General features: G+C 41.8%; 1 protein-coding gene, 1 long non-coding RNA gene and 1 pseudogene across 6 annotated transcripts in view; 1 reads left to right on the top strand and 2 right to left on the bottom strand.

Moving 5' to 3' along the window:
- Positions 1 to 27,753, top strand: part of NME7 (NME/NM23 family member 7) — a 129,010-nt gene that overhangs the window by 42,491 nt on the left and 58,766 nt on the right. For all 5 annotated transcript variants that reach the window (XM_075853900.1, XM_075853902.1, XM_075853903.1 and 2 more), the window contains 3 exons: positions 2,715 to 2,881; positions 13,058 to 13,168; positions 18,221 to 18,271. In XM_075853900.1, coding sequence (XP_075710015.1) covers positions 2,715 to 2,881; positions 13,058 to 13,168; positions 18,221 to 18,271 — 329 coding nt within the window. The remainder of the gene's footprint in view (positions 1 to 2,714; positions 2,882 to 13,057; positions 13,169 to 18,220; positions 18,272 to 27,753) is intronic.
- Positions 17,338 to 17,407, bottom strand: LOC142747573 (U2 spliceosomal RNA; annotated as a pseudogene).
- Positions 18,137 to 21,681, bottom strand: LOC142743286 (uncharacterized). Its single transcript, XR_012881535.1, has 3 exons — positions 21,612 to 21,681; positions 19,601 to 19,852; positions 18,137 to 19,436 (listed from the first exon to the last, which is right to left on the bottom strand). It is a non-coding gene; the product is annotated as an uncharacterized LOC142743286 (long non-coding RNA).

The raw sequence follows: 27,753 nt of genomic DNA, 5'->3' as shown, positions 1-27,753 counted from the left end.
TTACTAAAGAGCATCTATGAATACACAATAGTAGATAAAGCAGTACAAAATAAATGAATTAATGCCAGCCTTAGAAATCCCAGTCCATGAACTCCTCAATCAAATGTATAGCACTCCTGAATAGATGAAGCAATGAATATGTGAATATATAGAAGTCCTGATCATCATAGTACATAAGCCCCAATCTAAGCTATGTTCACATCTGCGTCAGGGCTGGGTTCCGTCGGAACCCAGCCCTGACTGACACAAACGGAAACCTCTGGTTTCCGTTTCCATCACCATTGATTTCAATGGCGACGGATCCGGTGCCCATGGTTTCCGTTTGTGTCTGTTCAGGGTCTCGTTATGACGGAAAGCTCAGATGGAACGTCGGAACGGGACCCCAACACAGATGTGAACGAAGCCTTACTCATGCAGTCCGGTCCCTAAGCAAGCCCTCCCTGGCTTGATTAAAGAACCACAGGCCCTGATAAGTCATTACAAGCCAGCTTCTGTGGGACGTCACTCTAGCCAGGAAGAGCGTGTTTAGGGACCGGACAGCCTGACTCTTTGGGATAGTGGCACCGCCTAAATGACTCTTAAACAGAAGTCTACATACAATGTGCAAAAACGGACCCATTCACTTTCATTGAACACTGACACCTTTCCGTAGCACTACGGAAGGGTGTCAGTGCCGTGGAAATGTTCCGGGAATTATGGAACATGTCCGTTCTTTCGCATTTTGCGGGCCGTGCTCCCATACTTTGTATGGGAGCACGGCCCGAAAATGCGGCTGTCAGTCAGCGGCCGGCCGTGCCCGCAATCGCGGGCCGTGATTGCGGGCACGGTCGTGTGCATGGGGCCTTATACGTTTATTTTCTACATAATACAGCATCGGGCAGATTATACGGGCGAATCTTTATAATACTATTACAATACAGTATAACGGCATAGTGGCGGTTTAGGGGTCTAAAAACATGTCAGGGGTTCTATTTAAAACCCTTCTGTATTTCCTATATACAGTGCCCTGGAATTAATGGCTCTTTAAAATAATACTTGATCCATATTCACATATCCATGTTCATGCCCAATTTTGTGAATTTTTATAATAACTTTATATTTTTATTTATGACTAAAAGTTGAAATATAAGATTTTACATTTTTAACAAACCTGAATATTGGACTTCATTTTATTCTGATGGTTTTATTAGTTATTTGCAAAATGCTGAATTCTAGCAAGGTTTCGGGGGTTTTCATTTTATTGTGAGGATTAAGGCATTTTTTAATTACAATGTTAATGTTATGGTGGCAGCTGAGGTTTTCAAGGTGGGAATGACTGTGATGGTTCATATTCAGATTTCAGTGTGGGAAGAGATCTAGAAAATTGATGGATGCTGTATGTTCTTGTAATAAGTTGGAAGATTGTTGGAGATACAAGATGTAAGGCCTCGTGCACACTATTGTATTTTTGCCGCCGCAATTTATCCATATTTTTGCAGATAAATTGTGTACCCATGTACACGACCATTATTTACACGTATCGGTGCGGGGGCTGCAAATCTGGATTGCAAAAACGAAGGACATGTCATTTTACTGTCCGGATTTGCAGATTCACCAATACTGGTGAATTGTTGTGGATCCGTCAGTCGGGATGACACACGGATTCACAACACAGGTTTTTTTCCTACGGACCGCAACAGACCCGTGGATTTGCGGACCACAAAACTAATACGGTAGTGTACATGAGGCCTAAGTGTTTAAGATCACGTTTTTTGTTCAGGCAATTGCTACATATTTAAGGCTTCCTTCACAGCCAGATACAAAGATAATTCTTTACATCCAACTGGGAAAAATTATTATTATTATTATTATTTTCCAATTCGCACTAGAATGGTTCATGCTGGTTGGCTTTTTATGGCACCTGCTCCATTTCTCGCATACTTAAGCTGCCATCTTTTTTTTGGGGTATCAACGCTTGCTTGATTTTTAGATTATGATGTCCCAATGGAAGGTCTAATTGTAGATCCGTTTCAATCTGTGTGGATGGAGTCACCACCTGCATTTGTTGGGCCTTCCTCATCCATGGGGGTTTTACCATCATAGTGTTTACAACACACCGTCCACATGCATCCAAACTAAATCCCATCATTGACTGATGAAGCTGGTCTTGGTTTTTCTTGGGAACATCCTACAATAGAGGAAGAAGAATTTGGTAAAATAAAGCTTCTGGAAAGACCTGACGTCACATTCTGCAATGAACTATACAGTAGTTTAATTTTACCTGGATATTTTTTATTCTGTTAATGGTTATGGGTTTTGTTTGGCTTTGTGACCAGTCCAGGTTGATCCTCTTTAATATATACTGGTAAACCAGAAATAACTTTTTTTTTTTTTGTTTTCTGTTCATTGGAGAATGTACTGTAGAGACAACCCATGTAGCAGGCTGGGGCCTGTGGAGATGAGGAGCCCAAGTCAAATTTGTCTAATTTTCATAGTGGTTTGAACCTGTGCAGGGCAAACACTTCAGTGTTGGCAAACTAAGGAGTTAGGAACCAGTCTAAGGGACCCAACCCCCTCTCTCTTACAAGGCATGGGCACCAAGAATGATCAAGGGTTGTGCTGGTGCAAATCGCACAATGTGGGATTCCTGATTTGATCTGCTCATGCCCCTTATGCACACCCCGGACCTATAGAAATTTGTATTTAAAACTAATGGTGTATTCTTATTTCCACAGTATGATCTAAAGAATCATCGCGTCTTCCTGAGGCGAACAAAGTATGACACATTACGTAAAGAAGACTTCTATGTTGGAAATAAAATAAATGTATTTTCGCGTCAACTTCATCTAGTTGACTATGGAGACCAATACACTGGCCGTAAGGTTGGCAGTAAAAAGGAGAAGTATGTTTTACTCATTAATTATGCCCATTGCCAGTGGTAGTTTTCTCGGGTTTCTTGCAAATAGAGAGTCTTAATATTTTCATTTTCAACCCCTGTGTTCATATACGGCATCAGAAGATAAAATTGGCTTACTATTTCAATCATTTTTTGTTTGTCACATTCCTAACAAGCTTGGTCAGTCGGCTATGTCTCTTGCAGGGGCATTTTTAATAACTGTATGGCTCCTCTGAATATATAAAACAAGCTATCTCCAGTCTTTATTCCAACTATTTTGATTATACTTTTTATCCAAGCTTTCCATTATTACGCAGTAACACTTTCCATTGTCTCCATTTAAATATGTGGCTTTCAATTTTTTCTCGTTTTTTTATTGTTTTATTATCACCGGTTGGTATGTTTTTCAAGTAATATTAGATTTAAATAAAAATGACATCTTTCATAGACGAACCATAACGATAAAACACGATGCTGGCTTTAATCACCATGTTGATAAGGAAAGTGCTATTGGGCAAATATATAAAATAAGGGGCCCAATCCTAGTGTTTCCCAGAAAAAAAAAATCTTAGAGTGTTTCTTTTTTTAAATCGGATACATTTTTTTATTGTACCTTTTTCCAAAAATGTACAATACAAAAAAGAACCTGTCCCTTTTCCAACCCGGTCCCTAAATTCTTTCCCCTCCCTGAGGACAACACCTAGTCAGCCACCAATCTTAATGATTAGCATCTGTATAGAGTTGGTATTTAATGGGGTTCACTGGGCTAGTGTTCCCCACTATTACTACCACTTTTTATTAGGGTCGCTATGGTTATGCCTAGTTCCCATACCTTTTTTTTTTTTTTTTTGTATTACGCTTTCTATTTGCCTCATTTGCTAAGTGTGTGTGCGCAGTGATTTACGACACAAGTGTACAGGGTGGGCCATTTATATGCATACACCTAAATAAAATGGGAATGGTTGGTGATATTAACTTCCTGTTTGTGGCACATTAGTATATGGGAGGGGGGAAACTTTTCAAGCTGGGTGTTGACCATGGCTGCCATTTTGAAGTCGGCCATTTTGTATCCAACTTTAGTTTTTTCAATGGGAAGAGGGTCATGTGACACATCAAACTTATCGAGAATTTCACAAGAAAAACAATGGAGTGCTTGGTTTTAACGTTACTTTATTCTTTCATGAGTTATTTACAAGTTTCTGACCACTTATAAAATGTGTTCAAAGTGCTGCCCATTGTGCTGGATTGTCAATGCAACCCTCTTCTCCCACTCTTCACACACTGATAGCAACACCGCAGAAGAAATGCTAGCACAGGCTTCCAGTATCCGTAGTTTCAGTTGCTGCACATCTCGTATCTTCACAGCATAGACAATTGCCTTCAGATGACCCCAAAGATAAAAGTCTAAGGGGGTCAGATCGGGAGACCTAGGGGGCCATTCAACTGGCCCACGACGACCAATCCACTTTCCAGAAAACTGTTCATCTAGGAATGCTCGGACCTGACACCCATAATGTGGTGGTGCTGGAAAAACTCAGGGAACGTGCCAGCTTCAGTGCATAAAGGGGGAAACACATCATCATGTAGCAATTTCAGATATCCCGTGGCCTTGAGGTTTCCATTGATGAAGAATGGCCTCACTATCTTTGTACCCCATATACCACACCATACCATAAATTTTTGTGTTCCAACAGTCTTTGAGGGATCTATCCAATGTGGGTTAGTGTCAGACCAATAGCGGTGGTTTTGTTTGTTAACTTCACCATTCACATAAAAGTTTGCCTCATCACTGAACAAAATGTTCTGTGTAAACTGAGGGTCCTGTTCCAATTTTTGTTTTTGCCCATTCTGCAAATTCAGTGCGCCGATCTGGGTCATCCTCGTTGAGATGCTGCAGCAGCTGGAGTTTGTAAGGGTGCCATTTGTGAGTAGCTAATATCCGCCGAAGGGATGTTCGACTGATGCCACTCTCCAGTGACATGCGGCGAGTGCTACGCTGTGGGCTCTTGCTGAATGAATCTAGGACAGCCACTGATGTTTCTTCATTAGTGACAGTTTTCATGCGTCCACATTTGGGCAAATCCAACACTGAACCAGTTTCACGAAACTTGGCAAGCAGTTTGCAAACTGTAGCATGGGAGATGGGTGGTCTCTTAGGGTGTCTTGCATTGAAATCTGCTGCAATGACCCAGGTACTGCGTTCACCAGACATCAACACAATTTCTATCCGCTCCTCACGTGTTAACCTCTGCTTCATGTCAATGGCTGTAAACAAAGAGAAGCTTGTAAATAACTCATGAAAGAATAAAGTAACGTTAAAACCAAGCACACCATTGTTTTTCTTGTGAAATTCTCGATAAGTTTGATGTGTCACATGACCCTCTTCCCATTGAAAAAACTAAAGTTGGATACAAAATGGCCGACTTCAAAATGGCCGCCATGGTCAACACCCAGCTTGAAAAGTTTCCCTCCTCCCATATACTAATGTGCCATAAACTGGAAGTTAATATCACCAACCATTCCCATTTTATTTAGGTGTATCCATATAAATGGCCCACCCTGTATAATAAATATTACTAACACAAAATCACACTCCGCTATAAAACACAGTATAAACAAAATATATCTATTCTCGGTATAGTATCAGTGTACTTCAATACATATAATAACTATCAATATGTATTAAGTATACTAGCACTATTCGTGGTACAATAAATCATCCAAATATTACAATCCTATCCTAGTAGCCTCCTACGTGCCTAAATACACATATAAAATACAATACACTCACTCACGCTTACTTCTATGACCCCATTGTGCTCTTAACCCCTTCCCTCTTTAGCCACTTTTGACCTTCCTGACCGAGCCTCATTTTTCAAATCTGACGTGTCACTTTATGTGGTAATAACTCCGGAATGCTTTCACCTATCCAAGCGATTCTGAGATTGTTTTCTCGTAACACATTGGACTTTAAGTTACTGGCAAAATTTGCTCGATATGTTCAGTATTTAATTGTGAAAAACACCAAAATTTAGCGAAAAATTGCAAAAATTAGCATTTTTCTCCATTTAAATGTATCTGCTTGTAAGACAGGCAGTTATACCACACAAAATTGTTGCTAATTAACATCCCCCATATGTCTACTTTAGATTGGCATCGTTTTTTGAACATCCTTTTATTTTTCTATGACGTTACAAGGCTTAGAACTTTAGCAGCAATTTCTCACATTTTCAAGAAAATTTCAAAAGGCCATTTTTACAGGGGCCAGTTCAGTTGTGAAGTGGCTTTGAGGGCCTTATATATTAGAAACCCCCAAAAAGTCACCCCATTTTAAAAACTTCACCCCTCAAAGTATTCAAAACGGCATTTAGAAAATGTCTTAACCCTTTACACATGTCACAGGAATTAAAGCAAAGTAGAGGTGAAATTTACAAATTTCATATTTTTTTGCAGAAATAATTTTTTAGTACAATTTTTTTTATAACACAGAAGGTTTTACCAGAGAAATGCAACTCAATATTTGTTGCCCAGTTTCTGCAGTTTTAGGAAATATCCCACATGTGGCCGTAGCGTGCTACTGGACTGAAGCACCGGCCTCAGAAGCAAAGGAACACCTAGTGGATTTTCGGGCCTTATTTTTGTTAGAATAAATTTTAGGCACCATGTCAGGTTTGAAGGGCTCTTGCGGTGGTGCCAAAACAGTAAAAATCCCCCAAAAGTGACCCCATCTGGGAAACTACACACCTCAAGGAAATTATCTAGGGGTACAGTGAGCATTTTGACCGCACAGGTTTTTTACAGAAATTATTGGAAGTAGGCCGTGAAAATTAAAATCAACATTTCTTCAAAGAAAATGTAGGTTTAGCGATTTTTTTTTTCTCATTTCCACAAGGACTAAAGGAGAAAAAGCATCGCAAAATTTGTAAAGCAATTTCTCCCGAGTAAAACAATACCCCACATGTGGTAATAAACGGTTGTTTGGAGACACGGCAGGGCTGAGAAGGGAAAGCGCGCTATTTGGCTTTTGGAGCTCAAGTTTAGCAGGAATGGTTTGCGGAGGCCATGTCACATTTACAAAGCCCCTGAGGGGACAAAACAGTGGAAACCCCCCACAAGTGACCCCATTTAGGAAACTACACCCATTGAGGAAATTATCTAGGGGTATAGTGAGCGTTTTGACCCAACAGGTTTTTTGCAGAAATTATTGGAAGTAGGCCCTGAAAATAAAAATCAACCATTTTTCAAAGAAAATGTAGGTTTAGCTTATTTTTACTCATTTCCACAAGGACTGAAGGATAAAAAGCACCACAAAATTTGTAAAGCAATTTCTCCCGAATAAAACAATGCCCCACATGTGGTAATAAACGGCTGTTTGGAGACACGGCTTGGCTTAGAAGGGAAAGAGCGCTATTTGGCTTTTGGAGATCACATTGAGCAGGAATGGTTTGCGGCGGCCATGTCACATTTGCAAAGCCCCTGAGGGGAAAAAACAATGAAAACGCCCAAAAAGTGACACCATTTAGGAAACTACACCTCTTGAGGAATTCATCTAGGGGCGTAGTGAGCATTTTGACCCCACAGATGTTTCATAGAATTTATTAGAATTGGGCAGTGAAAATAAAAACAATCCTTTTTCTTCAATAAGACGTAGCTTTAGCGCAAATTTTTTCATTTTCGCAACAAATAAAGGAAAAAAAAGAACCCAACATTTGTAAAGCAATTTCTACCGAGTACGGCAATACCCCATATGTGGTCATAAACTGCTGTTTGGGCACACGGCAGGGCTCAGAAGGGAAGGACCGCCATTTGGAGTGCAGATGTTGCTGGATTGGTTTCTGGGCGCCTGTGGGCCCAAAACAGTGGAAACCCCTCAGAAGTGACCCAATTTTGGAAACTACACCCCTCAATGCATTTACCTAGGGGTGTAGTGAGCATGTTAACCCTGCAGGTGTTTTGTAGAAATTAGTGTGAACTCGATGTTGCAGAGTGAAAATGGGATTTTTTCCACAGATATGTGGACAATATGTGGTGCCCGGCTTGTGCCACCATAACAAGACAGCTCTCTAATTATTATGCTGGGTTTCCTGGTTTTAGAAACACCCTACATGTGGCCCTAATCTCTTGCCTGGACAGTCGACCAGGCTCAGGAGTGAAAGCGTACCATGTAAAATTGAGGCCTAATTTGGCGATTTACAAAGTATTGGTTCACAACTGCAGAGGCTCAGATGTGAAATAATAAAAATAAACCCCTGGGAAGTGACCCCATTATGGAAACTGCACCCCTCAAGGCATTTATTAAGGGGTGTAGTGAGCATTTTCACCCGACAGGTCTTTTCCATAAATGAATGCGCTGTGGATGGTGCAAATTAAAAATTTATATTTTTCCCTAGATATGCCATTCAGTGGCAAATATGTCGTGCCCAGCTTGTGCCACTGGAGACACACACCCCAAAAATTGCTAAAAGGGTTCTCCCGGGTATGACGGTGCCATATATGTGGAAGGAAACTGCTGTTTGGGCACGCTGTAGGGTTCAGATGGGAGGAAACGCCATTTGGCTTTTGGAGCGTGGATTTTGCTTGGTAGTAGTTTTGTTTGGAGTCTTACTGGTGTTTCCGTTTATAATGTAGGGCATATGTAAGCTGGGCGGAGTATATAAGTGGCATAGTCAGGTGGTATAATAATGTGGTAAAAAAAACAATAAAATAATCCATAGATGTGTGTTACGCTGTGAAGCAATCCTTTCTGCACAGGCCGGTGTCGCACTGATATATGGCGTCCTTTATTATCCCCCTTTTGATCCACACTTTGATCCGCCTTTGTAGTTTGGGGAATTTTGCTAGGAAGTGTTGTCCTGGTATAATACGGGCACCGTCGCTTCCAGCGGATATGTTTGGGCCCTCCCTTTCCTGGTTCCCTAATTTTAGGTCCTTGATAAAGCGCCTCTTCAAACAGAAGAAATGTTCCCCTCGGGCACAACTGCATATTTTTTTATTTCCTGACTTATTGGAGCCATAACTAATTTTATTTTTCATAGACGTAGCGGTATGAGGGCTGGTTTGTTGCGGGACGAGCTGTAGTTATTATTGGTACCATTTTGGGGTACATGCAACTTTTTGATCACCTTTTATCCTATTTTTTGGGATGCCAGGTAAACAAAAAAACGCAATTCTGGCACAGCTTTTTTCGGTTTTTTTTATACAGCGTTCACCACGCATTATAAACTACATGTTAACTTTATTCTGCGGGTCAGTACGATTCCGGCGATACCTAATTTATAGGACTTTTTTATGTTTTACAACTTTTTGCACAATAAAATTACTTTTGTAAAAAGAATGTATTTTTTCTGTCGCCAAGTTGTGAGAACCATAACTTTTTAATTTTTTTGTCGACGGAGGTGTATGAGGGCTTGTTTTTTGCGGGACGAGCTATAGTTTTTATAGGTACCATTTTTGGATACGTGCGACTTTTTGATCACTTTTTATTCTAACATTTGTAGGGCAAAGTGACTAAAAAACCGAAACTCTGGTAACGTTTTTTACGGTTTTTTTTACGCTCTTCACCGCGTGCAATAAATAATATAATATTTTGATACCTCAGGTCGTTACGGTCGCGGCGATACCAAATACATATGGTTTATTATTATTTTTCAATAATAAAGGACTTGATAAGAGTAAAAGGGGGATTCTGTTTTATTTGATTACTTGAAACTTTTATTGTTTTCAAACTTTTATTATTTGCACTTTTTTTTTACACTTTTTTACACTTTTTTATACTTTTTTTTACACTTTTTCTCAAGTCCCACTAGGGGACTTGAAGGTCCAACGGTCAGATTTTTTTTTTTCTAATACATTGCACTACCTATGTAGTGCAATGTATTAGATCTGTCAGTCATTCACTGACAGCAAGCCGATTAGGCTTCGCCTCCCGGCGGGGCCTAAATCTGCTTCCGTAATGGCAGAGCAGGAGACCATTGTGTCTCCTGTTGCCATAACAGCAGTCGCCAGTCCTGATTGCCTGTCAGGGCTGGCGATCTGCTAGTAACCGCTACGATGCAGCAATCGCTTTCGATTGCTGCATCGAAGGGGTTAACGGCAGGGATCGGAGCTAGCTCTGGTTCCTGCCGTTACAGGTGGATGTCAGCTGTACAGTACAGCTGACTTCCACCGCTGATGACGCCGGATCAGCTCCTGACCCGGCGCCATCTTGCCGGCAGCTACGGAAGCCGATCAGGCTCCGCCGCCGTGCGGATCTTGACCGGCTTCGGTGCTAGACAGACCCGGAGGCCAGTATTAGGCCTCCGGTTGCCATTGCAGCCACCGGAACCCCGGCAATTGCATTACTGGGGTTTCCGATGAGCTGCAAACACCTTAAGTGCAGCGATCGCGTTTGAGCGCTGCACTTAAGGGGTTAATGGCGGGGATCGAAGCTAATTTCGGTCCCCGCCGTTACAGCCGGATGTCAGCTGTAAGATACAGCTGAGATCCGGTGATGCTGGGACCGGCTCAGCTTCTGAGCCGGTCCCAAACATTCGGCGTACATGTACGGCAAGATGCGGGAAGTCAATGCTTTCCATGACGTACATGTACGGCAAATGTCGGGAAGGGGTTAAGGCCCTTTTACACTGGGAGATTATCAGGCAGATAAGGGTTTATAGAACGCTCTTTCCCGATAATTGCCCTGTGTAAACAGGGCAGCGATCAGCAGATAAACAAGCAAATGCTCGATCATCTGCTGGTCGTATCGTTTTAAAAAAAGTGAAATATTATCGTTGTCGGCAGCATATCTCCCTGTGTAAACGGAGACGCACTGTCAACGTGAAATAATGTATGGGGACGAACGATCGGAGTAACGACCGCTCATCCCCATCCATAGCTCCGTGTGACAGGAGCAAACGAGTGCCGATCAACAATGTCTCATTGATCGGCGCTATCTGCAGTGGCCGAATATCGGCAGGTGTAAAGGGCTCTCAATTGTATCTGTACACAATAAGGGGCTGTAGAGCTATGCGAAGGGAGATGCAATAGGATAGGGTTTGTGGGATATAGATGTAGGCTGAGGGCTAGGGTTATAGGATGGCAGTAAGGGGGTTAATAAAGGGTTGTTATTGTGTAGTGTTAGGGTAGGATAGGGTTAAATGCAGTGAGAAGGAGCTGCAGGGATTAAGCTACTGCTGGGGAGAAATGCACCAGCTTGAGTAGTTATGGCAGGGAAGGGTTAATTCAGCTAGCAGCCCTGCTGTTGCTGCTGACAGAGGGTTAAAATTATACGAAGACCGCTGCTCTGTTCCAGGGATTAATGTTGTGGCCTGTAGTTTATTAGTGGCTTCAATGGTTGGTGGTGCTGGAGTACGTTCGGTAGGCCTGCTTTGGTGGTATAAAGCTTCTCCTCAGGTGGGGGGGTGGAGTGTAGGTCTGAGGAGCTGTCAAGGCGCGGGGTGTGGACCCACTGGGCCGTACCGTTTAGCGGGGTAGCAGCTGGCCAACTAGGTACAAAACAATGTACCTGAGGCAATGTAGATTCAGCGGAAGACACAACTTGACTCTCACTGTAGATACGATAGCACGGGATACAGGGTGCAGGAACGGGTAACACTGGGAACTGGAAAGCACTGGTAGACCACTTGCAAGACAAACTTAGGTATACAACAATGCTCAGGTAAGGGCTAATTATTGAGTGATGACAGCTGGACGTGTACTGGCCCTTTAAGGCTGTGCACATGCCGGCGCGCGCGCGCCCTGCAGGAAACAGTCCAAGAACCCGGAAGTGAGTGCCGGCTTCTCCCTGGAGGAAGATGTCACCGAGAACACAGATATCCATGTCCGGGGCCGTCAGAGTGTAAGGACGTTAGAGGAGCGCACCAGCACTGGATTATTTAAGCCCAGTACATGCACTCCTCCTGTATGACATCTTTGTGCCAAACTCATGCACGTGCAGAGGGGGGGGGGGGCAGGCCGTGGGAACATCTTGTGACGTGGGAATGCATCATAGGATGTGTCCACTGTTTATGGCTTCCACCCTGGAGGGGAGGAGACAAGAAGTCAAATGAGATCCTCTGCTCCTTCCAGGTTTTAAAAAATACAAGACAACTGGTTGGAGCCAGCCATCCTGTCTCGTTCTACCTGAGGCATTTTCCCATGGCCAGGGCTGTTTATACAGCTTATGGCTCATGGGACATAGATGGATGTCACGGCTATGGGGTATGTGGACCCACTAGACCGCTCCGCCGTAGCGGAGTAGCAGCTGGCCAAACAATAGTCAATAACAGTCACTCAGACAAGAGTACCTGGGAGGATGTTCAGGCAGATGCTCGGAGTAGCAGACACATGGCACGGGTGATGCTTGGCGTGGCAGATGCGGCGTACATGACTCCAGGAATAGGCTTAGGAACAGGAAATAAACGCAGCAATAGAATACAGGAAGCTGGAAACGGGAACACTGGGAGCAGGATCCAATTAAGGGACCAATTGCATAGACGAACACAGGAAGACTAACAATGCTCAGGCAGGGAGAAGAAGGGCAGAGCCCTTTTTAACGTCCAGGGTGTTACTGGGTTGGTTGGGAAACTTTAGACAGGTACGTGCGCTGGCCCTTTAAGAGACACGAGAGAGCGCTTCAGCCGTGTGTGTTGGTGTCTCTGAGGAGAGAGACACAGACATGAAGATACAGTCCTGCAGCTGCTGGCCAGTGGGACGTAACAATAAATAGATAGATAGATAGATCTAGGTCTATCAATAGTGTAAAACACTTCCCTTTACAGTGTGATAATTGAATTGCCAGCATAATCAACAACAGCAAATCTTTGGAAATGTATCCTCCATATTTATGGAAAATTTCTAAGGCACACGCTGAACGTATACCAAAAACGGGATTTGAATGTAGCCTTATAGATTTTCTAAGTTCATTGTGTTTGTCTCGGGGAAATATGCCCTCTAAAGGATAACGTTAATAAAGATGATCCTGAGTACTGAAAAGTGAGATAGTTTGGATGCTATTGGTAGCTTTTGCATATAGCAATGTTGGAATAAAATAAACATTGATTTTATTTGCAGTGAAAGACATAATATTCTACTTATGATGTTGACAGTTTTGCGGTTTTTATGTACATTTTCACCTATATTTAAGTCCTCTGTCATTGTCCATGTGGTAAAAGTTTTTCCTAATCTTTGTCTCTTATTCCTCAGCACTTTGGCTATGATCAAACCTGATGCTGTTCCAAAAATGGGTTCAATCATTGAAGCAATTATAGAATCGGGATTTACGATTACCAGAGCCAAGATGGTTTTATTGTCTCGGTAAGTATCTGTTTGAGAAATGTCCCACTTCAAGAGAAAGTTTAATGAAGGATGAAAAATCAAAATGGGATATTTGAAGGTCAGAAAAAAGTCAGTGGTTATTTTCGGTCTGATTTTTATTGTTGTAGTTGTCGCTTGTATATTGTACACACAAATTGTATGAAATGACAAGGCCTTTCTTGTCTTTTTGTGTTTCATATCTCAGTAATGAATTTAGTACAACAAGATGTATTGCTTTGAAATGCAAGGAGTGGAAGAATCATTGCCTTTCATGTATTCATTTAGTATACACAGTTTTCAGTGATTCTGCTGGTAACCTCAATAACAACATTATTGAACTAAGTCCTAAGACATAGGGATTTTAAAATAAAGCAATAGGCTAAAATCCAATGTGTTAGATCCTTAATTCCCTTGATGGCAAATCTAGTGGGACTGTCTCCAGGCCTAATAGATCTTATCTAATGTCTATAACTAGGTCAATTATTTCTGACCATTCAAATTAGCTAATTGTTAAAGGATCCTCCCGATTTTGACGAGTACTCCTGGCAATCTAATGTGTATGGGGGCAACCCAACTCCATTTTCCTGATCCTTTGTGTTTTTTGGGGAGATGTGTAACTGGTAGCTGCTTATCCTCCGCTCCTATGGCAATAATCATGCACACGTAGCCAAATCCAATGTGCTTGTTTATGGAGGAGTAATAGTTTTTGTCCGGCAGTACAGGATTTACATCTCGGGAGCCTCAGATTGCAAGGTGCTTTAGGCTCTTCGCATCAGGTAAGCACCACCTCGAGTCATGTATGGTCCTAAAATATTTAGCAGAACATTGATGTGCACTTTTCTTAAGCCGTCCCTAGGTGTGCTCCTCTCATTCCCACAACATTAGGAGTGTCTAATTTACATCTGAATACATGTCATTTAAAGATCGATGCACACTGTTCTGTGTATTCATATGTAAATGTTTCAAATTTGCAATTATCGGGCAGACAAGCGTTCACAGAACGCTCGTTGCCGATAATTGCCCTGTGTAAACAGGGCAGCGATCAGCAAAAGAACGAGCAAACGCTCGATCATCTGCTGGTCGTATCGTTTTAAAAAAGTAAAATATTATCGTTGTCGGCAGCACATCTCCAGGTGTAATGTATGGGGAAGAGTAATCAGAGTTTCGAGCGCTCTTCCTCATACATAGCTATTTGCGACAGGAGCAAATGAGCGCCGATCAACAATCTGTCTCGTTGATCGGCACTCGAGTAGGAGGACCCTAAGTTTTAGACCATGTAACCTTAGACATGGCAGTCAGAAAATGTGCCAAATTTATTAAAATGGTGCCATGCTGCATGATCAATTTCGTGCATCTTGCTAGACACTTTTGCTTCTTATTCCACCTTTTTAGTTGGCTTAGTTTGTGCCAGTTTTTTGCGCCAAACTTTTGATGCATATTTGGCACACAGTGTCACTATTTCAAGCCATGGCCATTTTGACAGACCACACCCTTTTCATGTGAAGCTACACCCCCTTGTCAAGCGCGCCAAAAAAGTGTCTAAAACTATAAATGTGGCGCAAGGCATGTACACCAGAATTCTGTCTCAAGCTGAATAGTAAATCGGCCCCACTGTGTCGATAGGTTACTCCGGCTCTGGTTGTATCGGTTGTTCATTCTGATCCCAGCAAAAGAATTAAGAACAATGTATGTTGCATTACCCTATTTGGGAATTGCTGGTCAATACTTCACTCTCTAGGACAACATCTTAAATTTTATATGAAGTGAGAACACTAGTATATGGCTGCTCGTACTAGCCCCAGACTGGAGAAATAAATCCTTGAACTTTTTCTTTGTTTTAATATGAGAACACGTTATTTCGACCTTGTAAGGTGCTGGTCCTATGTTTATCTGCCAGCCAGCTCCATATTACTCTATAGTTATATAGACCTATAACATATGACATATAAAGCAGGATTTATTTTACTTTGTCGTTGATCCCTGCCTTATTGGGGTTTACTGTTGACTGTTCCTACAAAACAGAGTCTTTAGGTTTTCAGCCCATTACTACCTGATTCTGACCTGTGCAGAAACTCTAGCACACAAGTAGAGGTCAAGGAAATGTTGCCAAGAGCTTTTCTGAACACACTACAATGTCTCGATTTAGATTATCTTGTACTTTATCTCATGGAGTCATTTAACCTCAGGCTTACTACTGTAGAGAGAATTACCTCTGCAGATAAGGATACTTGACGTAAAGATCCCAAATCGCCTGAACCTTCAAATATTTACACCAGACTTAAAATGTGGAAATAAAGGAAATGATAAAGGCACGCTGTCAATAGATGGCTCTAGTTTTTTGGCTAGTTTAAGAGAAGATCAACTATAAATAATCCATTCTTTATCGTTGATCTTTTTAGATCATGCCACCAGAAAAATCACTGTTATCCTGGTACGATTGGTAAATGTAAATGCCACCTTTACATTTACACCTAGCATACGATCCTCAAGAGAGCTATTGCCAAGGTGACAAGCCTTTTGATTGGCATGTTATTTGCTATGTTATATTCATATATATTCTATTCATATTACACCGTAAGGTAGGCACATGAGGAGGCATAAAAATATATATAAGTATAGAAGATTATCTTATACTTGTTGTTTTATTAAAAAAATTACCAAATGTCAGCTAATGATTAATGACCTACTGATGTCACATAAAATGCCCTTCTAAAGTAGCACCTTGGAGTGGCACATAGACCAAAGCATTACTCCTTGGCTTGTCACCTTTTGCAATACAACTTGTATATTGCTACCCAAGGCAAATCATTCAACAAGCACTAGTGACCTACAGTCTTTAGTTATTCGTACACACTGTAACCTTAAAATGTTTCTCCATTTAAATGGCTGACAGCGTATTAATACAGTTGACACTAATCTGGTAATCTGTTCGGGGACATTTTGAGGCATTCGGGGGACATTTGAACATGACAGGTCCAATTAATGTGTGAACAGACATAATTGTCAGTAACCTCCAAATGTGCCCAGAGCTTCCTGCTTCTTAGGGTGTGTTTACATTGACCAGTTATCATTACTAATTGCTAATTTCTGACCAATCATTACAAAAATTTTCAGTATAATGAATATCCGCGACAAACTATAAAATTGTAGTTTATCACTAGTCTTCATCAGTGGAGCATTACTGCCTAGCACACAGTTCTTATGAGAGCTTTCGCTACTCGCTAGGCAACAAGGAAGTTTTTTTTACAATCCGTTGTCTACTATGTACTGCAACGCACTTCAGGCTGGGTAACAGTACAATAAATAACACGCACATACTTTGTAGCACAAAAGCATAACATAAAGTACAAGCAAGAACTCTACACAATACACCATACCAACTTTTTTTTATTTTTATTGAAAGCCCGAGCCGTGCTTTCTATCACCCAAGTGCATAAAAAGTGCAGAGGTGCCACACAAAAAGTGCACAAGGATGCGGTCTATCGCATCCCTTCTCTTAAAAGAGAGAGGCCCCGCATAACCATTCCCCGACCCTCCAAGCCATATCGATGATCCCCCCCTCGCCGAAGCTTAGGGAGACCCAAACACACTCCTAGGCTTCTACCTGGGCTGCCACCCCAGTGTCCACCTAGGAGCTTGCATCAAAGTTGCACTTCCCCTCCGAAGAAGGGAGGCCAGGTTGCAGGGGAAAACTGAACCAGATGGCCACACATTTTCTCCCTAGACCTCAGGAGGGTCCCAAAAGGGCACCGCATCCCAAAATCCTTGTGACAAAACATGACAAACACACAGTGAAAAACAAAATTAAATAAGTGGATGTGCGCTGTGATACAGCCTGGACATCCGCCAGGTATAAAAAAAAATCCTCATCTCCCAGCCAGAAGGCCGGGAGAAAAAAAGGTGTGTGCTCATATAGTGTGAAAGAGAGTGCGTGCAAGTGTGCCTTCACTCAGTGGGATCCCAGTGATCTCAGTGAGTTAGGGCACCCCAGGATCACCAGCCCTGGGGCACATAGCAACTCGGGCTTTCAAACTACCCGACCTCCTGACCTCGATCCGGCGGTCGCCTGGTCACCTACAAATGGTACCTTTAAACCAAATGCGTACACCAGAGCGATGACCGTTGTGATTCCCTGCCCTCACCTCGGCGTTCTGCCCATCAACCACCGGCAGGGATGATTACTAACCTCAGCTTGAGCAGGTACTACACTTGATCTTAGCCAAAAGGCCGAGAAGTGATACAATACACTATACCAACAGTCCAATAACAGGGAGTGGCAGGGGAGATGCATGTAAGGGCTTATCTTTGTGTATAGTGTAGTCTTTCGGGAGGTACTGATTCCCATTGCGGAGATCCAGGATATATGTAAGGCAATGCTCCCTGGGAAAAGTATGCAAAAGAGCTCTTCTTCAGAAGAAAGAAAACTGTGGGGCAGATTTACTCTTTAACATGTGGCAGAATTCTGGATTAAATTAATCATACAGCATGCCACACTTTAATAAATTTATTTTGTCTGTTTAGACAGTATTAGTAAATCTTCCCCTTTCTCTTTAGTGCCACCTATAGGGGGGGGCTACCTTGTGCCAATGTCCGACCCTTGAAAAGGCTTTGACCCGGATCAGTCATACCAGGGACAACTCTAATTTTTTTTTCCCCAGGGAGCTATGCCTTAAAGACTCCCTACTAGCGGAATCTCTGCATGGAAAATCAGTCTCTTCCGAGAGACCGTAACCTTGGCATCTCATACAGTCTACCAAGACCCTACTCTGGACTAATGATGAGCCACAACTTTGAAGCAGTGCTGTCTACAATGGATATATCTGTTGGCTGATAAACCGAGTGATGAGAGCTGTAGAGTATGTAAAGTAACAGCCAGCATCTCTGGGCTGCAGTGATATGGTATATAAGTTTATAGAATTTTACTTGTTGTAAAGGTGAAAATAAAAAGTTAAAACATTTTTAGTGGAGATCATATTTTATTTGTTAACGTAGTGTATCATTTGTTTTCAGCACTAAAGCAATTGTAATGTTTCATCATCTTTTCCACTATAGGGCTGAAGCCATGGACTTCTACAGTGAACACCAATCAAAATCTTTTTTCAGGTTAGTGTTTTATAGTGAAAAAATTGTACATGTAAATAATAGAAAATCTTTTAACTATAAATAACCCACTTTTTCGTACAACGGTTTTGATAATGGTAATACAGATACAGCAGAGTTTAATTTTTAGTTATCGAACTATTTCTTTTATGCACTGTGATAACCCTCTGAGTTGAGACAATGCAGTCCTCTGTAAATCACACCACACCATAGTGTATATGGGTAATAAACCCGTTTCACACATTTTTGTAGAGAAGTACAACGTAATGCTAAGGCCACGTCTGGATGTTGTGTTATGTATTGACGTCACATGCCAACGTATTGCATAAGCAGCCATATAGTCTACAACTTATGTGCAGGTAAGGGAGAGTTGGGTTTATCACCACAGTTGAGACTCTTTGTGAACACTTTGCTTCATCTGTCTTATACTGATCCTGAGTTACAGTATGTCTTATGGTTCACTCTATTCCTCAGCTGCAATTACAAATTCGCATTCCACTGAACTCCAGTTCACCAGCTCTTGCGTCATATCCGGTTTTTGGACAGAGCTAACTCTGATGGGAAATTCTAGTCTTTGCAACGGGCACTGAAAGCAATCTCACGGGAAAAACTTTCTGTCTCCGTATGTAGTGCTTTACATTTAATGAGCTTAGCTGAACTGTTAGGCTACGTTCACATCTGCGTTTGGTCTTCCCACTACTTTTGATGGCAAGAATAGTGCTGTATGGACAACCGAAACCTTGACAGAATTTAGATGGACACCATAATAAGTCAATGTGTCCTGTCAGGCTTTATTCCGATCCAGCGGTACAGTGTCATGGCTTTCGTTATAAACAGAAGCCATGACACCAATGTGAACAGAGCCTTAGAGTTCTGTCTGTTGGCAAGCTATTGACTGGTAGAAAATAGAAGACGTGTAGTTTAAGGTACAGGTAAAGGTCCAGGAGAAGCTGTAGACGGTGCCTAGGCAGCAGGATGCATGTCACACGTGGGACACAGTTAGAGGCAGCGAGGATTGGTTGCCAATAGCCTTACATGGAAGAAGCCTGAAGGAGATTTAGTGACAACAGAACACACAGGGCTTTACAGATTTGTGGTTGCCACCCAATGCATTCCTGGATTGTCGCTATGCAACGTCCCGTGCACATTCTGCCTGGTATTCAGAAACCTATGAGAAACAACAGTGGCTTTAGATCATAAGCACAGATGAGAATTCACATGGAGTTTTCCCTCTAAACACCACGTGACTGTATGAAGGCCTGTCACCAATTAGCAGATGTAGAAGTAACATTTACTTGTAGATGTAGAAGTAGACATTTGTTATATACTTACCTTTCAGATTCTCCGGTCCTGGCCTTCAGGTGTCCGTTTTGACTTGTCATCACCCATAATGACATCACGTCATGTGACCATTATGGCGAAACTCTGCAGCAGTGATTGGCCTCCAAGCTCAGATGGTGACAATAGGGTCACCTCCGACAGCTCATGGTCCCCCTCCCCGGGACGCGATTGCGGGGTGCTGCTGGTTGTCATGGCAGCATCTTTGTGCTCCAATTAATCGGAGCCAGAACAAAACGTAGCATTCTGCAATAAATAAGTATTGCAGTATATTAAGCAAATGATCGAACGATCGCATGTTCAAGTCCCCTAATAAAAAAAGTAAAAAACAGTTAAAGGAGTTGTCCGAGATTAAATGACTTTGTGTTAATGCGTGTAATTTATAAATGTAAATACATTTGTAATATACTTACATTTTCCAAAGGCCGCCGGGTTGATCTTCAATTCTTTTCCGGGTATACGACACGTCACTTGTGACGTGCCCGGTATGGGCTGTTCTGTTGTAACGCGCATGCGCGGCCCCTGCTGTTATCTCGAGAACAGCAGTGACCGCGCATGCGCGTTACGGGCTGTGAAGCAGCATAGTCCATACACGGCACGTCACAAGTGACGTGTCGTATACCTGGCAAAGAATTGAAGATCAACAAAGCGGCAGAGCCAGTGCAGAGAGTGACGTCACCCGTCAAGTACCCCACGGCAGGATCTGGAAACGGGGCCACTTTGGAAAATGTAAGTATATTACAAATGTACTTACATTTATAAATTACAAGCATTAACACAGTCATTTCATCTCGGACAACCCCTTTAAGGCTTCGTTCACATCTGCGTCAGAGCTTTCCATCGGAACGGAGCCCTGACTGCTAAAAACGGAAACCATCGTTTTTAATGGTTACTGATCCGGTGCCAATGGTTTCCATTTGTATCAGTTGTGCAAGGGTTCTGTTGTTTTGACGGAGTGAATATCGTAGTCGACTATGGTTTCTTTTTCTGTCAGTCAGGGCTCCGTTCCTACAGAATGTCGGAACAGAGCCCTGACGCAGATGTGATCGAAGCCTAAATAATGTTTTCAAAATTTTTGGTATAAAAAAAAATTAAATAAAAAAAAAACAAATCTTTCTTTAGGAGTAAATATAAAAAAATAAACATAACTGGTATATCTGCATCTGTAAAAGTCAGAACGATTACAATATAACAGTAAATCCGTAAAAAAAAATTCAAAACGCCCAGATTTATTGTTTTTTAATCTCCCTTGCTTCTGACAAAAATTGAACAAAAAGTGGTTGCAAAAACCAGGGCCTCACACCGCACAATTGACGGAAAAATAAAAAAGTTATCGCTCTCAGAATAGGGGCGACACAAAACAATTTTTGTTTTATTCCTAGTAAAAGTAGTAAAATATAGAAAAGAAAATCGATATACATTGATATCTCCGTAATCGTATTTACCCGCAGAATAAAGTTAACATGTCGTTTTAACTGCATGATAAATGGCGTAAAAACGAAACCCAAAAAATAATGGAGGAATACGTTTTTTCCCATTCCACCCCTCAAATAATTTTTTCAGTTTCCCAGTACATTATATGGTGCAATAAATGGTGCCGTGTAAAACTACAACTTGTCCCACAAAAAAACCCTCATACGAAAAATATCGACGGAAACATTTAAAAGTTATGGCTTTTGGATTGCGGGGAGGAGAAAATGAAAAACCTAAAAATAGCTGTGTCGGCAAAGGGTTAAGTGTATCCTTCCTGTTTACCTGAGCATTATTTCGGAAATCAAACAACTAAGTGTAAGGAGAATATGGAAAATCTAAAAAATTACTTAATATCGCAATTAAGGTTTTAATGTATATTTATGCCTCGTGCACGTAGTGAATGACTTGTTGCAGCCTAACGATACAGATCACATTTGCAGCAATGGAAGTCTCTCTTGGAACAGCCAGCCTTATACGATGTACAAATGAATGGATAATGCTAATAATATCATAGGTTGGCAGTGTTTCTCACCATGTCTCGGAGGGCAGATGTCGGCACAGTCCACTCTATAATTTGCATCTGCAGTGCCATCTGTACACTCCGTAATGATAGTATAGTTTGTTACGTATGTCATTCAACTTCACTGCCCTCTAGTACACATTTTGTTCTGTTCAATGTCACTGTAGTAAATAATTAAAAAGTCTGGAACCGGAGTTTGAAGACGCGGTTTCTGTTGAATAATAATTTTGTTAAGCACAAGGTATGCTGACAGTTTTGCAAAGTTATATTTAATAGGCTAAAGTTAAGAGGACATTGGGGCTCAGTTTGACATAGTCCTTTACTCATGCAGAGAGGTGACAATACACTCTTTGTCCTTACAACTAAAGATGTCATAAAAAGCCGTGATAAACCGGCAACATTCCCACATCGGGATTCTTGTGTCTGAATAATTACTCCTATAGCAAACTCTGACGCAGGCTAGTTTAACATGTCATCTATTAAATATTAAGTTGAAAGGCTTTATTCAGGCCTGATAGTAATGGCATATCAATCCCTGCCCCCCCCCCCCCCAAAAAAAATCATCTTTTATGTAGTACAGCATACTTTTTTATTTATTATTGCATACATTAGTATCTATGCAATAATGGTATATTGTTGTCGAAAATGAGTTGAATACAACTGGACCGCTCCTCTGCCAAAGCAAGCGGTCTGGCAAACGGCTGATCTCGATTGTACCTGCTGCGGCAGCCACTGCAAAAAATTTGTAGTATTACAGGAATGGCTGTCCACGTGAACAATGGTGTCTACCTTTGTGCTGGTCTCCCGCGATACCTCTAAGAGTCAGTGTGTCAAGCTTTCTTGCTTGGCCTGACGAAGACACATGTCCTGTGTCGAAACGCGTTGCCTTATATTAAACTATTCAAGGAATTTATCATTGCTGTTTAATTCTTATCAGCAGCTCTTTCCTGTAGATCCACACATTTTACTTCTTTTACATTTAATATTAAGAAATTAGCCAGGACAGAACTTTGAACCTTTTTAGATGAAAAACACAAAATGCTTTTCAAGGGCAGAAATTATTTTTAAGACCATTCTATAGGTCCTTAGTGACCTTGAGTGAACGGTCTGACCAGTTCAAGTCTTCAGCTTGTTAAATTGTTAGAAAAATAAATTATTTTGTATTTGGCTCTTTTTTTTTTTGCCAACTAACAACCTATAATGTTGCCAACACCATACTTAACAGTGGCTATAGCGGGGCAGTTTTATTATTGTCTTTGCTCCTCGGTTCTGGCATTTTGTGCGCCTATTTTTTTATTGCCGTGTATATAGATGGCCGGACTTATTAATGTGTGTGCCAGAAGGACCTTGAGTTGCAACATGCTTGTAATGTCGGGTCCCATACCTAGAATATGACTGTGGATTTGTCCAGTCGTGAAGTACGTCAAATTTATCACTGGGTGCACCAGTTTTGTGGCAAAAAATACTGGTCCAAAGTATACCACCCAATAGGTGATGTAAGGTATAGAAAGGAGTCTTGCGCCAAATCTATCAAACAGCGTGCACATCATTGAAAAATTTGGTGCATCTTCCGCCTGGCACTTATATAGCTTTAGGCTCTCTATCTTTAGGCCATTATGAATAAATCTCCCCTATTGTTCTTTGCGAAAGATATATTTTGTCAAATCGTCTTCCAAAGAGGGCTAGAAAAATTAATCTATGAACTCATTAGTCCAGAAGACTTATTGTACACATGGGTAGCGTGATGTCTCAGTGGCAAACTCGGACATGAAAAAAACGGCAGTTTTTCACGTCCCAGTTGCACCCGTGTGGGACCCGTTTTCACGGATCCCCATAGACTTGAGTTTATTGAGGGCACTGTGAAAACTGAGGAAAATAGGAAATGTTCTATTTATCAACGGGCCCTTTTCACAGTCCGTTAAAACAACGGCCCCATTGAAATATATACGTCCATGTGACGGCCATTTTTAACGCCCGTCACACGGATGTGTTCTACGTTCGTGTGAATAAGCCCTTAATTTGCAGGTCTTGGATTCAAAACTATCCAATGGCAACATCTGCAGGAGTTTGTATGTATCCACTGTGTTATTTCCTCTCACACATGATGACAATCTTTTACGGTGGTGTGGATTATGTTGTTGCTACTCAATCAACGGGAACAAAATTGTCTAGAATAATCCAAAGTGGTTGTTCACTGTGCGTAGGAAGAAAAGTGTCAATCAGCGGCTGAAGGGTGGGGGAGCGGGAATATATATATATATCATCAGACTTAAGGCTGCAGTGCGTCCGGCACGCCACAAGTATAACCTCTAAATTCTCAAACTATGGCAAATTAGTCAATAAATAACGGATCGCTGAAATCAGCCTGTCTATCACTTCTTTATTCTGCCTTTACTGCAGCTTGAATATATAACAGAAAATTGCATCTTGCCTTATTTACAGGGCACAGAAATGTTAGTTTTACAACAATTCATGCGTTCCAATGACAAAACAAGGACAAGTATGTAATGTTACACTCTTTTTAGTAAACTGACTGAATGCTTCAAGTCTAGATTTTCAGTAAGGAAACTTGATCGTCCATTGTATATTTAGAAGAGCGAGAACAGGTTTCTTTAAAAAAAGGTTCTTTGTGAGCTGTAGTGAGCCGAAAAATAGGTAGTAGAATTACTGTTTTACATTGTTCCTCTACATGAGGATGTTTTGTGTGCGGCCCAGTCAGCACAAAGTGCCTCTTTGCTCTTCTATTCCATAATCTTTATATCATAATATCTTCTAGAGTTGTATACAATTCTTAAAGAGGGATTGCCTCACGACAAGAAACCATGTCCGTATGGTATTCTCTATTGGGGTGTATAGACGTCATGGAGGCCCCCACCCTTTTCGTCTGGAATTCCTTCTGCGAGCCAGAATGGAGTGCTGTTCTTTGAGAGTGCCTCTTGTGGTGGTGGATCTAGCCCATCTATGTATTAAATGGCCAAATTAATGACTTGCGTTCAATGCTAGATTTCCCCTGCAGCGACGGTGTAAATGGATAGACACGGCCTGCCCCGGCAATAACCGTTGATTGTCAGATCTGTGACAATTAGCTGGTCGCTGACCCAGTTTTTATTTGAAAATGACTTGTCTTTTTAAAATGCATGTAAAAAAAATGCTACGTATTTCAAGCTTCTTGTGACGTGTTTTTTTTACAAGCGTTTTATTTTTATTTAGTGTCATTTTATACCTGCGAATTTTAAATCCTGTGTAGAAAACGCCAGAAAAAATGCCTTACCTAGAGCATGCATTGTTTTGATACAAATGCCTCTGACCCCAAAAATGGCAAAAAACAAAACGCTGTGTATGTAGGCATTTTCATATTTTACGATAGACTTTGAACTAACATCTGGCTGCAGTGTTTTTTGAGCAAAAAAAAACGCCACTGAAAACGCATCAAAACGATGTGTGTTAAACCGGCCTGAGTAACGCATGCTTAGAAAGTTCAACTCCAGTGCAACTTCATGGATGTCCACTGTAGGTAAACAAAACAAAAATATGTTTTTGGAATGACATTCATTTTGTTTTTGCTCATCCTAAGCCAAGTGTGTATTTATTTATTTGTATGTACTTAATATTCATTGTTAATTATATCAGGAAGAAGTTTTCTAAATTTCCATTGGGGTATCGTTGCAATATTGTTTCCAGTAGTCTCGGCCAGATCTGCGACTGAGGCCCCTATTGGAGCCTCCAAGGCAGGTGTGAACCGGCCATAAGAAATATAGGACGAGCTGCACATTTGCAAAGCTACAGCATGCCCTAAAATTCACCAACATGTAAAAAAAAAACAAAAAAAAAAAACATTTACTTGCATCGTACTTTACATTGTTGTGAATTTTCTGCGAAGAATCCAGTACATGACCTTATACTCAATGCGATCTATGGTATTATCTTCTGCAGATTCCAGCATTGAAGCTCCTTTTGAAGAGTCTAAATTGGATTTCACCATTTATCACTTTGTTCCTTTTTTTTTTTTTTGGAAAGCAACTGGGCCGGCTAAAGCACCTGTCCACCAAAAAGAGCCCCCCCATATCTTGACTTAGATGCCATAGGGTAGATGGAGGTTGCGTCAAGTGCGGTCTTATCTTGGTTTCCATTTTTTAGAAATTGAGTTTTCTGATCATTTTATTTACATATTTTCTAAAGGCTATACGAGCAAGGACCGGCAGTTAAAGGGGTATTGAAACAGTTGAAACGGGATATACCATAAACCCTGGGACCCGCTTCTATCTGAACAACCCTTTCCCCTATGTGAGGAAGCCGCTGGCTGCCGCATTAAGGCCTAGGATAAATGGCCACACCATTCATTCCTTTTGGGAGGCTCAGCTGTTTCTGTAATGCCAATACATGCGCGGCCTCCTCTCCATTGATTCTCCAGTGGGATCTGGCAGCCACCCCGCCAGGCAGATTTAGTGATAGGTGGGGGACCCAAAGCTAGTACTCGCATCTATCAGACATTTGTGCCATATCTGCGGGCTATGCCATAAATGTTTCACTTGGGAATACCCCTTTAAACGGGTTGTCCCATGACTAAATATTTAATTTCTCTGTTAGATCAGGCAAAACAAAAAAATGTCTCAATTGGAATCTATTTAAAATGTGCTCCTTTGTCTAGATATTGCTGTTACATACTTGTATTTAGCTAATTCCCTCTCAGAATGTCCACCTCATATGAACCATGCCAGTGGTCACACATAATCAGTAGCTCTGTCCCACCACCCGGATCCTCTTGTACATATAGTGCCCCATAAAATAATTGTGAACAGACCGTCCCTCCACTTGTAATTACTGCCACAAATAGCGCCCCAGAAAATCGAGTACAGATAGTGCCCCTGACAGTACCGTATTTTCCGGACTATAAGGCGCACCGGATTATAAGGCGCACTTTCTATGAGCGCCTTGTAAGCAATCATGTTTCATATATAAGGCGCACTGGATTATAAGGCGCAGCACATTACCGTTAAATAAACCATTGCTCAGACTGCAAGTCAAAATTTATTACACTTTTTAACAATAACTTGCAACTGGTTCAGCTGTAATTGCAAATCAAAACGTTAAGGGTATGTGCACACACACTAATTACGTCCGTAATTGACGGACGTATTTCGGCCGCAAGTCCCGGACCGAACAGTGCAAGGAGCCGGGCTCCTAGCATCATACTTATGTACGACGCTAGGAGTCCCTGCCTCACTGCAGGACAACTGTCCCGTACTGTAAACATGATTATACTACGGGACAGTTGTCCTGCAGCAAGGCAGGGACTCCTAGCGTCGTACATAAGTATGATGCTAGGAGCCCGGCTCCTTGCACTGTGTTCGGTCCGGGACTTGCGGCCGAAATACGTCCGTCAATTACGGACGTAATTAGTGTGTGTGCACATACCCTTACCGTACTTTTTCAGTTCATTCCTCCACCAGAAATCCATCAAATCCGTCATCTTCAGTGTCGGAGTTGAACAGTTGGGCGATTTCGGCATCAAGCATGGGGTCCTCCTCTTCATTATCCGAGTCGGTTTCGTTGCTGCTGCTAGGCTCTTCAGTGGTGATTCCAGCCTTCCTGAAAGCTCGGATGACACTGGAGACTGATACATTCTTCCAGGCATCCACGATCCACTGGCACATAGTGGCATAACTCGCACGGCGTTGCCTCCCTGTTTTGGTGAATGTGTGGTCACCTTCTGTCATCCAATGCTCCCATGCAGCTCGCAATTTAACTTTAAATGACCTGTTGATGCTGATATCTAGCGGCTGGAGCTCTTTGGTTAATCCACCAGGGATGACAGCAAGCTCCGAATTAGTTTTCTTCACTTGGGCTTTGACAGTATCGGTCAAGTGGGCGCGCATCGAGTCACAGACCAATAGGGATGGGGATTTGTGAAAAAAGCCACCCGGTCTCTTGACGTAGACCTCCCTCAGCCACTCACTCATCTTCTCCTCATCCATCCAGCCCTTTGGGTTAGCCTTAATGATGACACCAGCAGGAAAATTTTCTTTAGGCAAAGTCTTCCTCTTGAAAATTACCATGGGTGGTAGTTTCTGGCCATTAGCCTGACAAGCGAGAACTACAGTGAAAGATGACTTCTCATTTCCTGTGGTACGTATAGATATCGTACTGGTCCCTG

This window comes from Rhinoderma darwinii, chromosome 2, assembly GCF_050947455.1.
Source record: "Rhinoderma darwinii isolate aRhiDar2 chromosome 2, aRhiDar2.hap1, whole genome shotgun sequence".
In the NCBI taxonomy this organism is placed as follows: domain Eukaryota; kingdom Metazoa; phylum Chordata; class Amphibia; order Anura; family Rhinodermatidae; genus Rhinoderma; species Rhinoderma darwinii.
This window is presented reverse-complemented; position numbering and strand designations above follow the sequence as displayed.